This window comes from Chanodichthys erythropterus, chromosome 7, assembly GCF_024489055.1.
Source record: "Chanodichthys erythropterus isolate Z2021 chromosome 7, ASM2448905v1, whole genome shotgun sequence".
Classification (NCBI taxonomy): Eukaryota; Metazoa; Chordata; class Actinopteri; order Cypriniformes; family Xenocyprididae; genus Chanodichthys; species Chanodichthys erythropterus.
The window spans coordinates 8,150,361-8,166,531 of NC_090227.1; the positions used below are offsets into that span (position 1 = coordinate 8,150,361).

The window sequence follows — 16,171 nt, forward strand, 5'->3', positions numbered from 1 at the left end:
GCCTTTGTGCATGATTTATTTTGGTACATTAAACAGTTCCAATGAGTGGAATGTAAAAGCTTGCTTTGCATGTATGTTTTACATAAACTTGCTGCGTGATACAGCAATTATTTTTGATTTAAGCCCTTTTTTGATGTCTCCAGTGACATGATCCCTACAGGTGAGACCCTCTTCAAAGGCCCTGTCAAGAAGACAGGCCATTCCAGATAAGGCTGATTATGGCAGCTCATCCCGAAATGAATTCCAAAGGTCAAGTGTTCTGAGAACTGCCTCTACAACTACAGAGGAAAAAATGCAATGAAAACCTTCACTGTTGATATCAAGTTATTCAGATTCAGATTAGTCACAGTGTCTGAGCACTGCATCGCAGGATGTTTTGGTCTACTTCTAGGGAAGTTAAGGCGGTATGAAATCAGCCGTGAGGACGTTCCACTCCAAACGAGTAATAAATTGCAGCCAAGGTGTCGATTCAGCTCATGCATTAAAATCATATAGATCTGATCCCTTTCAAATCTAAGCATTATCCTAGGAAGACACACACACATAGACCTGTTTGGGCCAGACAAATTATTCAGAGTTCCAAATACACATGCTTTATTCATCAGTCATAAAATAATAATCAGGGAATGAGCTGGAAATTTGAGTATTTATTGAGTTGCTTTCCAGTTAGCCACATTTAGCCATTATCGTCTCCGCTAGCCGCAGGGTTGACGCTCGCATCGCAGTTCTTCCCTTGCGTTGGAATATTAATCCAACCAGTAATTCTTTTGATAAAGTTATGCTTTCAGAATTCTTTGTTCAAGGCTCAAGGCTCCGTCTTTGAATACCAATGAAGCGATGCTTCCTAAATTGAAATAAAAACAAAGGAATGAAATGAGAAATGGATACAATTGGTACAGGGTTTGGGGTTTGCGGTTAATCACAAAGCATTTGGATGTAGATGAGGTTTGTGTGCCTTTGTCAGGCAAAGGTGAGGGTGACCGTGTGTTTCAGGGGTTTTGGAGACAATGAAAACAATTCTCTTGATTTATGGGTGGAGGGAGACACTCTCCAGAGATGGTGGAGGAGAAAGGTCTCTCTAAAATTAGACCAGGTATTATGTGCTGTGTTATAGCTTTATCACACACCCTCACGGCGCAGAATAACTCTGTTAATCAAACCGAGTGTCATGTCACACCACCACGGCAGGTCTGCTCCACATACACAGATGTGCATCCTGACCTAATATGTTTGCATGTTTTTGGGCAAGGAGGTTTATGATACCTGAAGAGAGAGCTATTCGTTAGCATTCCCATTTATCTCAATGGCAGTTGCAATGCACTGCAAAAAAAAATCTACTGCAAAAAATTTACTTGAAGCAAGATTGTGTAAGCAGTGTGTGCCATTAAAAACAAAAAAACAAACAAAAAAAAAACCTAGAATATTTGCTGCTTTGATGCAGCTTATATATTATTGTTATTTACACTAAAATGTTTCATTTTTTTTATATTTAGAGATGAATAATAAAATATAATATAATATAATATACATCCATTCTCCAAACCACTTGTCTTATAGAGTTTGTGAGGATGCTGGAGCCTTCCCAACGTCTCGGGCTGTAGAATAATACAATATAATACGATAATATATGTGATTAACACTGATGACTTGAATGAACAAACAACACTGAGACACTTCATCTATAAGCAGGGCCAAAGCTGAATGTACTTCTTGAGAAATTTTTTCAATGTGTGTAGCTGCACATGTTCTTTCAGCCTACCTTGTTCTGCACTGTAGTTTGCTGGGGCTCTGGGAGTAACAAGGAGATGAACAAGCCTCATCAAGAAAGCAGGCTTTTTTTTTTTCATTGGAGAAGGCTGGAACCATCTGGAGGTTGTAGAGAAGAGAATGATGTCCAAGCTGCTGGACAACATCATGGACAGCACTCCCAACCCCCTCTGTGACATGCTTGTTGAAATAAGGAGTATGTTTCAAAGTAGGCTGATTCAGACCTGGCCCAACAGAGAGCACTACAGGAAGATAATCATGCCTACTCCAATGTAACCTCATAATTCATCAACCATGTGCAGAGGCACCATTGACCTTTAGTGAATTAGACCCTGAGTAACCATCAAAAGAACCCCTCATGCTAGCAACCACCCAGAGCACCATAGCAACCACATAGCAACATCCTTGCAAAGCCTGAGTAACTATCAAAAGAACCACTTATCAACCGCCTTACAACATTCTAGCTATGTCCTGTCAATCACTTAGAACTAGGGCTGTAACGATATGCGATATGAAATCGAAATCGCGATACGGAGGTCCACGAACCTGTATCGCGATGTGAGAAGGCAGAATCGCGACACACCCCTACCGACTCCCAGAGTTATCCTTCCTGTCCAGATCCAATGCTACCACATTTTTAAATTACTATAAGTATTAGGGGTGTAACGATTTATCGTAGATGGTGTGTCTCAATCAGCTCTCTAGTTCAGTAAGTGTTTCGGGCACACATTGAATCTTGCAAGCAGGTTTAAACGTTTCTCATGTCAGTCTCTTGCATGGTCGCGTGAGAAAAGTCGTAGCTTTCTTTCACCGCAGTGCACAGCAACAGCTGTGCTCACAGAAAAGCAAAACACGCTTCGATGCTTTGCTTTTAGAAGTTCTGTGTGGCCGTTCACATATTGCGTCTTTTCCGCGTGCAAGTCAGTTATTATTTTCAAATGTATGCAGGCGCGCTCATAATGGGATCGACGCGCATGCAATTCTCAACTTCTCAGAATGCCGCAAGCGCACCGCAGGTCGTGTGACAAGAATCAACCGATCAGCTATGGCCTTTCCGTAACAAAACATCAAAAGCTCAGCTGAACAGCTGATAATAGCTGTACATGGTGGTTTTTATATCTTCTCTCCATCAATATATCTCGTAGTAAAACTAATGCAAGGGCTAGAAATCATTTATCCTTTGCAGAAACATCCTGATCCTCTTGGAGAGCTCAGTTCATGGTTGCATAGCAACGACCGACGCCACGGGAGCCCAAGCACTTTGGAAAGAAGAAGCGGTGCGGCCGCACCTTCCACGCATTTTTAGACGCGATATGTGAACGGCCCCTATTCATAATTCTAAGTTCATGTTAAATTTAACATTTTTTTTCAGTGACAGACAGCCCTATTCAACTGTTAATTTGAATACAGAAGGTTTTTATTAAAATTTTATATTTATTTATTTTATTGAAATGTGATCTTGTATGTACAACAAGGAATATTATTGAAATTTGTTAATGTTTTTTAATAAATCTTGTTTGAATTTCAGTTTCATTTAGTTCAAAATATTGTGATACGTATCGTATCGTGAACTTCGTATCGAGATACGTACCGTATCGTGACCTGAGCGTATCGTTACACCCCTACTTAGAACATACTAGCAACCACCAAGAGCACCATAGCAACCACAGAGCTACATCCTTACAAAGCATGAGTGACCATCCAGAGAACACCCTAGCAACCACCTTACAACATCTTAGCATCATCTTGGCGACCACCCAGAACACCCTAACAGCACACTAGCAATGCCTTAGTAACCACCCAAAATACATTAACACTCATCTCAAAACATCCCTAGCTATTCCCTAGCAACCACTCAGAACACCATGACAACGACTTAGTAACAACACCTAAGCAATGATCTTAGACGCTCTAGCACCTGCCTCATAACATCCTAGCAACACTGTCAGCCAGTTTAATCATGATAGCAACCACCCATAGCAACAACCTAGTGACATTTTTGCAAAACCTGAGAATTCTTAAGTGCCTTAGCAACCACCTCATGGCATTCTAGCTAATTCCTAGCAACCACTCAGAGTACTATGACAACCACCTAGTAACAACACCCTAGCAACAACCCAGTATACATTAGCAACTGCCTCACAACATCCTAGCTATGCCCTGTCCCTGTTTATGATACCTGGAGAGAGAGCTATTCGTTAGCATTCCCATTTATCTCAATGGCAGTTGCAATGCACTGCAAAAAAAAATCTACTGCAAAATATTTACTTGAAGCAAGATTGTGTAAGCAGTGTGTGCCATTAAAAAAAAAAAAAAAAAAAAAAAAAAAAACCTAGAATATTTGCTGCTTTGATGCAGCTTATATATTATTGTGTCCTTTTTTACATTTACACTAAAATGTTTCATTTTTTTTATATTTAGAGATGAATAATAAAATATAATATAATATAATATTTATAATACATGCCAGCAGCCATAGCATCCACCTAGCAACATCCTAGCATCACCTTAGTGACCCCTAAGGCAATGCCTTAGTAACCACCCAAAATACATTACCAATCACCTCACAACATCCCAAGCTATTTCCTAGCAACCAGTCAGAACACCATGACAACCACCAAGTAACATTCCCCATCACAACGTCCTAGCAACACCCTGTCAGCCATTTACTTACAACATGCCAGCAACCACTCAAAGCACCATAGCAACAACCAAGCAGCATCCTTGCAAAACCTGTGAATTCTTGAGTGCCTTAGCAACATTTAGTCATAACATTCTAGCTATTCCTTAGCAACCAATCAGAATACTATGACAACCACGTAGTAACAACACCCTAGCAACCACCTAAGACACCCCGGCAACCACCCAAAACACATTAGCAACTGCCTCACAACATTCTAGCTATGTCAACATGCCAGCAGCCATAGCATCCACCTAGCAACATCCTGTTAAAGCCTGAGTGACCATCCACACAGCACCCTAGCAATGCACTAGCAACAACCTGTCCTATCAATGTCCTATCAACTACTGTACCTTGCAAATACCCAGAACAGCATAGCAGCATCATTATTGTAAATGTGACGGACGCAATCACTTGTTATCTCCGTGAGGCTGGAAAGAGTGTGAGTCACGAGGGTCTTTTCGAGGGTACGCTATGATACCCACAGCAAACACAAATATACAGTATAGAGACAAATTTCAGCTTTCAAACGCATGCCTACGGTATCTGGGCACATAAAACTCATTCTCTGGTCGTTGATGGCCATATTTCTCTCAGCTCTGACAATACTGGTGTGTTTCATGGCCCGTTTAAAACAAAAGCCATTTTCTTATTTCTTTATTGCTCGAATTCACAATGTCTGTATTATTGCTCATTTTCCTCATTTTAATAGTCCGTGGAGTGAACTGCTGCAGTCTTCTCTGGAATTCTCATTAAATGAATACTGATGAATGAAATTCTATCACACTAATCATTACTGCTGTTCTGAAGTGTTGGTGTGAATGTTCTCACAAGCCTGCTGCAGAAATGTAAACTCACACCACAAATTTGCTCATAATGGTGAGCTTTTTAAAATTCTCAGCCTTCGGCGTTAATGCTGCATGAACCTTCTAACTTTAATTAAAGCTGTGAACTTCACAGAATTTAATGTAGTTTAATGAAGAGTGTTTTCTCATGAAAAACCTTACATCTATATGCTTCATTGATTGCAGATACAGAATGCGGATGATGTTCTAATCACACCCTTGGAAAGATTCCGGAAAGAGCAGATCGGAGCAGCCAAAGTAAGTCATCCTATATCACTTTTGACAATAACCAAAAATACCTTTGGTATTTGGACTAGGTACCAACATGGCTAAAATATGCAAATGATTCATGCTTGTGTATGTGTGTTTGAAAATGCATTTGTGTTTAGACTGTGGACAAATCTTGTTTGGACAATATTCTGTTAAAATCTGCTACTGTGTTATTTATGACTTAAATTATTCCTTATAAGGCTTTTTGCTGTTAGCATGATTTGATGGATTTATTAAACACCTGAAGATAGTAATATTTTATGAATGTTTATCCATTACAAGAGTGCTAAAAATGTCCGAAAGGTATGACCATGTTTACCCTGCCATGTATTTTTTGAAATATGGTGGAATACTAAGTAAATACTATAGTATATTATGAATATGGTAATTATTCAGTATCTACGTGTACATCTGGGTGAACTAACTCTTTAATTTCTGTGATGGTGCAATGTTTATTATGCCCAGCAATCTTTCAAATAGTGAGTAAGTGAGATATACTGTGCTGCAAAGCATAAATAAACTACATTCTCCAAAACTTTTTTTTTTTTTTTAATTAATATTTATTGTATTTTTTTTATACTTGCAGGTACCCTACAAAAAGTACTGTGATGGTACCTCAGTGCAATAATGAAATCAGATATAAAAAAAAATAAAATACCAAAATGCTTTGATGTACACTTACCTGTAGATCCTGAATTATTACCATATTCATATACTTTATTCATATACCAGATTCATATACTATTTAAAAGAAAACATGGCAGGGCAAATATGGTAATACTGTTGGCACGTTTAGTTCCTTTTTAGTTAGTGGTATGAAATGGCTAAACATTTATAAAATATTATTACCATTAGGTATTTAATAGGTTTATTAAATCATGTTAGCAGCTAAAACCTTATAAGGAATCATTGCAATCATAAATAACACAGTAACAGATTTTGGCAGAATATAGTCCAAACAAACTTTGTCCACAGTCTAAACACAAACACGTTTCCAAGGACAGACACACACATTGGCTGCACTGCTGTAAGGTAGAAACTTGTTATACATTACAATCAGCAACATCAAAATGTCCAGCAGTTTCACCCCTTTGGGGTCTAAAAGATCATACACACTTATTCAGTCACACATATGTACAGCTACACTCCCTCATACATAAATATACCTATACACACTCAAACACACATGCTGAGTGTCTTCTCAAAGCGAGTGTTAGGCTCACCCATCTGTACACAACCCAAACCCTCTGATTTATAGCCCTACCTCAAAGTCACTTTTGATTTATTTTGCATTAAAAGGGTTTGTGCTTGTGGCTCGCTCTTTGTGTAAGGTTCACTTGCAGGACCAGAGTACCAGTATTCTCTCTGCTTCTCAGCGGATGGGTGGACACAATGTAAGCAGGGCCTGATTCTCATAAATCGAGATCAACCGCTGTGGTGTCGCGTTTGATTTTCAGTAAAAATATTTGAAAAACAGTTCATTTAAAGGTGCCCTAGAACCAGTTTTTACACAATGTAATATAGGTCTAAGGTGTCTCCTGAATGTGTCTGTGAAGTTTCAGCTCAAAATACCCCATAGATTTGTTTTAATTAATTTTTTTAACTGCTTATTTTGGGGCATCATTAACTATGCACCAATTCAGGCTGCGGACCCTTTAAATCGCGCTCTCCCTTCCCCCGAGCTCTTGACTATAATACAGTGCATTTACAAAGTTCACACAGCTAATATAACCCTCAAATGGATCTTTACAAGATGTTTATCATGCATATTGCATGCATGTGTCGGATCATGTGAGTATAATATTTATTTGGATGTTTACATTTGATTCTGAATGAGCTTGAAGCTGTGCTCCGTGGCTAAAGCTAACTTTACACACTATTGGAGAGATTTATAAAGAATGAAGTTGTGTTTATGAATTATACAGACTGCAAGTGTTTAATAATGAAAATAACAACAGTCTTGTCTCCGTGAATACAGTAAGAAACGATGGTAACTTTAAACACATTTAACAGTACATTAGCAACATGCTAACGAAACATTTAGAAAGACGTCAGGTTTATGACATTCACCTAAACGTCTCTCTGCAGAAAGAGCACTTTTTAAAGTCGGCATGAAACGGAAGTTCTGTCATGACAACTCTCGGAGTGTTTAGTATGGTAATGGGTATGACAATGTTGATATGTTTGGTCTTGGCGGAAGAGATCTGCTACGCTTCTGCTGCTGCAGAGCAAGTACGGGACTTGCTACTGCCAATACACACATGACACGATGCTGTGAGCAAGTAAGACATGCTGCTGCTGTACAATATAACGTACATGAATTAGCCATAGCAAATCTATACAGGTGGAGCTGGGGAAGGTGGAGGGTTTCTGAAAGCACGCTGCACTGCTAAGACAATTTCTACTCATGTATTTGAAGATTGAGCATGCAAGTTCATTGGCTATTAATAGAGCAGGAACCAATCATCTGTGTCCTATAGATAATGTGATTACGAGAACGTTGAGTTAAGGACCTATTAGCCTGCGCATCTAGAGTTTCATGACATAACTTTGAATTTGCAATAATATTCTCTTCCCTGTTATGTATATCTATTGAAGCTTTTCAAAATTGTGGGATATTAACTTGCAATTGCGGAAAATAAAGTCAGAATTGTGAGATATAAACTGACAAATGTCAGGAATTGATTGGATGGTTGGATGGTTGTGGTTTGCGAGTTATAAAGTCAAAATTTGCGGGATATTAACTCGCGATTGCAAGAAATAAAGTCAGAATTGCAAGATAAACTCACAATTCTGACATTTAAAGTCCAATATAAGGGAAAAAAAGACTTTTTTTTTTTTCAGAATCGCGAGTTTATATCTCACAATGCTGAGAAAAAAGTCACAAGCTTCGGAATATATATTCTTGGCGGAAACAAGCTTCCATATACAGTATATCCTTGTGAAATGGCTTTTCGAACAAGAAAAATGCAGGGTGGGACTTGATTTTTTTCCACCAGAAATTGTTTGGATGGTTGTATGGTTGTATGGTTGTGGTTTGCTATTGGTCGATCTCATGTGAGTGACAGGTTGCCCCGCCCTCATGCCGGTAAACGTCATCAGAGACGAAAAGAGATGCCACTTCAAGAGGGAGAGGAAGCTATTTTGATTAAAGATTATAAGTGCGCATTTATTAAAAAAAGTAAAATAATGATGACGTACACAGGTAACGTTTATAATAAATAGTGCAATATTCCCAAAAAAAAAAAAAAAAAAAAAGATTTTGTGGTGACAAGATTTCATCACCCAAATCTCTTCTTTCACTCCTTGAAAGACTTGAATTTTTCCATCAGGAATTGATTGGATGGTTGTGGTTTGCGAGTTATAAAATCAATAAATATATATATAATATAACAGCGGGATATCGCAGTTATGAGAAACAAAGTCAGAATTGTGAGATATAACTTGCAATTGCAAGTCATAAAGTATAATATACTAAATTCTGAGGAATTTTTTTTCTCAGAATTGCGAGTTTACATTTCAAAATGCTGAGAAAAATGTTAGAATTATGAGATGTAAACTGACAATTTTGAGAAAAAAGTCACAAGCTTCTCGAACAAGAAAAAATGTAGGGTGGGACTTGATTTTTTCCATCAGGAATTGTTTGTATGGTTGTGGTTTGCTATTGGTCGATCTCATGTGAGTGACAGGTAAATACGTCATCAGGGAAGAGATGTCACTTCAAGTTAAAAAAGTAATAATGATGATGTGCACAGATACTGTTTATAATAAATACTGCACAATTCCATAAAAAAACAAGATATTGTGGTGACAAGATTCCATCACCCAAGTCTCTTCTTTTACTCCTTATCTCCTTTTTAACCACTTGCCTTTAATAGCTGATCCCTTTCTCCTCTACTATAAACACACTCTAAATTCAGAGAATGGATTGAACACTAGCTGTGGAGTCAGGAGCCGTACTAAAGGATTATGGGAATTTGGGGAATCGGCCAGCTGCCAGGCCTCCCCCTCACTCAAATTTAGTGTTCAGAGGGTTTGCAGGGAGGTATAGACGTCCTTATTAGGGAATTACAGCCTCACTGCAGCTCCAGCTGGTTAACAGAGTGAGGTCAGTGGCCGATGAAAGGGCTGCCCAAGCCCAAAGCCTGAACAATTTATTTCCTGTTGGCCAAGCCGCCCTACCCACCACCTCACAGGCACAAGGCTTTTACTACAAAGGGAAGAGCACTTACATATGGGTCATCAGAGCTCAGAATCACAAGCTGTGCAACTTTAAAGGAACACAAGGAAAATTTTGAAGAATTGTCCTGTTTGTCTTTCCATGCAGTTACAATTAATGTGTCTTTTTTTTTAAACAAGCACTGACTTATTGGTATTTAGTATAGTTTTTCCATATTTGTCTTCAAGATTGATTTTGTTTTATTAATGATTTGGAGTTAGTTCACTTTTGCCTTTTGCCTCTGCAAATGTCACTGGCACAAATCTACCCCAGAACAGAAGTTAATGATCTCAACTAATGGCAGTATAAGTCTGGCGTGTGTAATTCTCTGTGAGCCACATCTCATAAAACTGTCCCCAACAGGCCATCAAATCGGTATTTCAGATCAAAAAACTTGTAATAAATAAAGCTACACCCTCAAACTGGACCACAAAAGTAACATATGCTGATGCATTTATTACGAACAGTAACAGTATTTTCTGGTTCATTAAACTAAAAACTGCAGCAAGCACTTCTTACCTTGGCCTTGCATTGTTTATTAATAATATAAAATGAAAGCCAGCTGGGTCATTTGTTGTCCTTCATATACTCAACTTTAACCATGACTAGCTGGTGCCAGCTTGTACTGTGTGTTAATGTGACATTTTTCTACAGTTGATATTTTTGTAGAAGCACCACATGTAAATTCCCATTCTAATAAGCATCTTTTAGTTTCATGACCTCAAATTTGTAAAGTCAAATACAAACATAAAATTCTCAAACCTATTTCCTTCAACCCTTTTACCTTCCTAAGGCGCAATTATACCCCAACAAGTATTAAAATGTATTAATTTAGCTTCAGATGGCAGTTTTTATCTGATAGAATTTGAATATCTTATAAAAATGTACTTTAAAAATCACCTTATGAACTTTAAAAAGCATAAAAGCCTAGCAGCAGTTAGATCATCATGGCCTACTGAGAAATATAGGGTAAAGATAGATGTGGGCCTGTGGTTTTCTGTCACAGTGACGGCTGGAGATACGAGGCACGTGTGAAGCCACCTCTGGACTGATGGTGGCTGAAGCAGGTGGCAAACGGCAGGGGGTAGATGAACATCTGCCCTGACTGAGACTTTGCTAATGAAACATGCCGTTATGAGATTGACTAAGGTGGTTAGGCAGACAGATTGGCAGACAGGAGATCTCAAATGACATACATCTTCTAAATAGATTCTACAGTATATATAGCTGGATAAGTTACTGTGGACTTCAACTATAAAAAAAATAGCTGAAAAGACGTGAAGGAGGAGTGATAATTAGGTCTGTGTGTTCAGAGTGTTTGTGTTGAAGCCGAGGTGTCATGCCCATTCACATGCCCTCTCAGATTTGTGAGCCAAATGGATTTGAATGCAGCTTCCAAAAAATAATATTTTTACATTTGATGATTAACGCTTTGAAGTGTACAATCACACCGTTGTGATTAGAGTGTTCAGTGTGTCATGTTATTAACTGCTAAATTTAAATCTATGTTCGAGATGGACATGCTCAGCGCTCGTGATGTTTTTCTATGATTCTGACATTTAAATACAGATAAGTACTATTAAAAAAAAAAAAAAAAAAAATATATATATATATATATATATATATATATATATATATATATATATATATATATATATATTAGTTTGTAAAATATAATCTGATGTATATGGGATGGCAATAATCCTTTCAAATATAATTTGACAATGTGTTTTATTGATATCCGATATTCTACTACACACTGTGTAGGTAACTATAAAGTTTACATTAAATGATTAGTCCACTTTCAAATACAATTTTCCTGATAATTTACTCACCCCCATGTCACCCAAGATGTTCATGTCTTTCTTTCTTTCTTCATTCGAAAAGAAATTAAGGTTTTTGATGAAAACATTCCAGGATTATTCTCCTTATAGTGGACTTCAGTGGCCTCCAAACACTTGAAGATTACAAAATTACAGTTTCAGTGCAGCTTCAAAGAGCTCTACATGATCCCAGACGAGGAATAAGGCTCTTATCTAGAGAAACGATCGGCCATTTTCTAAAAAAAATGTAAATGTATATGCTTTATAAACAAATGATCGCTTCTGCTTTCCGTATTCTTCAAAAAGCTTAAAAAGCGTAAGTAGAATAGGGAAGGCGTAGGACATTCAGCATAAGCTTTTTGAAGAATACAAAAGTGCAGTTTTGGTGGAACCACTTGGAAGGCGATCATTTGTTTATATAAAACATATTTTTTTTTTTTTCGAAAATGACCGATCGTTTCGCTAGATAAGTCCCTTATTCCTCATCTGGTATCATTTAAAGCTCTTTGAAGCTGCACTGAAACTGTAATTTTGACCTTCAAGCATCTGGAGGCCACTGAAGTCCACTATAAGGAGAATAATCCTGAAATGTTTTCATCAACAGCCTTAATTTCTTTTCGACTGAAGAAAGAAAGACATGAACATCTTGGATGACATGGGGGTGAGTAAATTATCAGGAAAATTTTATTTGAAAGTGAACTAATCCTTTAATTGAAGAATGTAGGTACAAAATGAATAGTGCCTCAAAGTTGACATCTTTTGGTGAAATTTCTTAGTTTTGAAGCTAACATGTCACACAGCTTAAGCAATTTGTGCAGAACCATCGAGTTTTCGCATGCGGGTGGTTGGGAGAATCCGTCCAAAATTTTACAAAACATACATTTTTAGACTTCTGTTAAAATGACTTTTACCGATCAACCGAACTACCTAGCATATACTAGGTAATTGAGGATCCTAGGTTTGAATAACTTCAAAGAACAGCCTCTGATTCACAAATTGTTTTATTATAAATAAGAATAAAATAAAATAGGAAAAAACTACATTTTGGTAATGTCTAACTAATGATTATCAACCAGTGTCTCTCTTCAGGATTAACAAAAATAATTAAAGGTGCCATAGAACACGTTTTCACAAGACGTAATATAAGTGTAAGGTGTCCCTTGAATGTGTCTGTGAAGTTTCAGCTCAAAATACCCCATATATATATTTTTTTTAATACATTTTTTTAACTGCCTATTTTGGGGCATCATTAAATATGCGCCGATTCAGGCTGCTGCCCCTTTAATTCCTCGCACTCCCCGCCCCCGAGCTCGCGACTGCCTTAAACAGCATAAACAAAGTTCACACAGCAAATATAACCCTCAAAATGGATCTTTACAAAGTGTTCGTCAAGCATGCATCGGATCATGTGAGTATAGTGTTTATTTGGATGTTTACATTTGATTCTGAATGAGTTTGATAGTACTCCGTGACTAAAGCTAACATTACACAGTGTTGGAGAAATTTATAAAGAATGAAGTTATGTTTATGCATTAATACAGACTGCAAGTGTTTAAAAATGAAAATAGCGATGGCTCTTGTCTCCGTGAATACAGAAACAATGGTAACTTTAACCACATTTAACAGTACATTAGCAACATGCTAACGAAACATTTAGAAATACAGTTTACAAATATCACTAAAAATATCATGTTATCATGGATCATGTCAGTTATTATCACTCCATTTGCCATTTTTCGCTATTGTCCTTGCTTGCTTACCTAGTCTGATGATTCAGCTGTGCACAGATCCAGACGTTAATACTGGCTTGTCTAATGCCTTGAATGGCTGGCATATGCAAATATTGGGGGCGTACATATTAATGATCCCAACTGTTACATAACAGTCTGTGTTATGTTGAGATTCGCCTGTTCTTCGGAGGTCTTTTAAACAAATGAGATTTATATAAGAAGGAGGAAACAATGGAGTTTGAGACTCACTGTATGTCATTTCCATGTACTGAACTCTTGTTATTCAACTATGCTGAGGTAAATTCAATTTTCCATTCTATGGCACCTTTAAATCATACAAATCACACAAAAATGAAAATTCTGTCATCAATTGTTCATCTTCAAAACACAAATGAAGATATTTTTAATGAAACCTAAAAGAATTTCGTCCCTCTATCAAATGTCCATTCCACCAAACCTTTGACACTTCAAAAAGTTCATAAAGACATCATAAAAGTAATCTATAATAATGGTTTAATCCAAGTTTTCTGAAGAGAAACAAACACTTTATATGATGAACAGATTAAATTTAAGCCTTTATTCACATATAAACATCAACGCACATACAAAGCACGAATATGGTAAATGGAAGCTCAAACATGCTTGCTGGACGCATGAGAGGTGTGGGTGTTTTTATGAAAAACATGTCTTAAAATGTCTTCATGAACATTTTTAAGTGTGAAAGTTTTGGTGGAATGGCCTTTCTAAATTATGGCTCTGTTCTAAAAACTAGGGATTCACCTACCTAGACAGCATTTTTAGGCATCAAAGATGTGCTCCAAGTGTGTTCCAAACAGTAGGTAGTAAAATATGGTGTTTTATAAGAGAAAAAAACATCAGAATTGTACTGAATGAGTATCTATCATTTGCAAACAAGGTGATCCCAGAATGCATTTCAAAGAGCACACTGACGATTTTCAAGATGGTGGCTGGATTTAAGGTTTATGTAATACTAAAAGTATAATCTAATTAAATTCAGTATTTCACCCAGTATTTGAGTGTGCTGCTTCTATTGAGATTATTATAGTATAGAGTCATTAACTCTTTGTTAAGTCAGACTCTTTGTTAATCAACTGAGCATTAGCAACTACACACTAGAATTTATATAAGAGATCCATTGGTGGTGCATTGTACAGATGTAGAGAGAATGAAAGTAATAAAACCATAAGTTGAGAAAAGGTTTCTTGAAAGTAACAATTGCACATTGCCAATTTTTACAATGTACTTATGGTATGTTTGAGAAACCATTGACCATTGAGTTGCTGGTGCATTTTAAATCAGAAACTTGTGAGGTTCCTTTTCAGTTAGGATACCACAAGGTACAAGGTAAACAAAAGCGTCTCACTGAGATTGTAGAGTGGAGTCGGTGGGTTCAGTTGAATGTTTATCTCTGAGACCTTGCATTTCCAGCTGGCAGGTCAAACTAACCCTGGTCAAAAACAGAGCTAAAGATTTGTTTGCATCCTTAACCACTCAAAGATCCACAGACTAGACCTCGCTTACACAAAAAACTCACACAGTCAATCTCGACACACTCCCACTTCCCTAGACCGTTGCATATCTGATGACATTCAAGGTAACCACAAAACTCTGAACATTGTGCAAACATGCAGTTACTGAAAGAAGTACATTGTGAAAGGAATAACTTGTAATCATGGGCAAGAATTACACCATCCATTGTTTATGTTCACAGAGTTCTTTAGCTATTGTAGATGCCTGTCCTTTCATTTGTAGCTGCTTAAATAATGGATTTAAGCAACTAGTATGTCTTTTAAAAGGATGTCTACCATCTACATCAGCAACTGCTTTTTTGGATATATATATGTTTTTATACATACTTTCCAGTTCAAAACATCAAAATATTTATAAAAGAATATTTATAAATTTTAACCTAAAATCTTAAAAAAAAAAAAGTAGTTATAGGTCCACATAGATCTTCATTTGTGAATTTAATTTTCACCAGTTTTAAACACCTTTTCTCATAAGCTGATTATTATGAATTCATTGAGCGTCAGTCTTTTTGACATATAGTAAGTAGGATTTTTAATTTATATTGATAATCACTGCTATGGAAACTTGCCTACAATTGCAAGATCACAATTCTGACTTTATAACTCACAAATGCAAGTTTATATATCAAAATTCTGAGAAAAAAAGGCAGAATTGCGGGATATAAACTTGTAACTCGCAATTGCGAGTTTATATTTCGTAATTCTAACTTTACAACTCACGATTGCAAGTTTTCAAGTTGCAGTTGTGAGTTTTCTTCCATGGTGAAAACAAGCTTCCATACTGTCTAATAGGGTTGCATGATTATGACAAAAATCATAATTGTCGATTATTCCCTTGAAATTGTAATTGCGATTATTAGTTGCGATTTTCACAATTTACATTGAATGATGTTTTGAATAGCTTTCTACGATTGTTTGAAGCAACTGCATGCCAGATTCTTATATAAAAATAAAATTTTGTTTATTGCTTTTCTATAGCATTACTTCTCAAATGTCAACTGTACATTCGTTTGGTTTTATCTTTAAATAATAATAAAAAAAAAAAATAAACACATGGGCCATTTCCTTGTTGCATTCGCACCGCCAGTAGGAACTCTGAAGTGACATAAACTGTGCTTGTTGTTGTGACTTATTTTGACGGCGCAGCAGACTTTTATGTCTACGGCGATGAGAACAGCTCAGCCAGATCCTGAGCCGTCTTCATTAGTTTACAATCTGTTTAACAGTCCTGTCTAATACGTTATTAGACAGAACTGTTATACAAAAAAAAGTAGACAGTATATGAAA

The 16,171-nt window shown here is 36.9% G+C and overlaps 1 protein-coding gene across 5 annotated transcripts in view; it reads left to right on the forward strand.

The window, feature by feature from the left end:
* LOC137023097 (rho GTPase-activating protein 42) overlaps positions 1-16,171 on the forward strand; it is a 165,064-nt gene that overhangs the window by 85,306 nt on the left and 63,587 nt on the right. For all 5 annotated transcript variants that reach the window (XM_067389737.1, XM_067389738.1, XM_067389739.1 and 2 more), the window contains exon 4: positions 5,479-5,550. In XM_067389737.1, the coding sequence (XP_067245838.1) occupies positions 5,479-5,550 (72 nt within the window). The remainder of the gene's footprint in view (positions 1-5,478; positions 5,551-16,171) is intronic.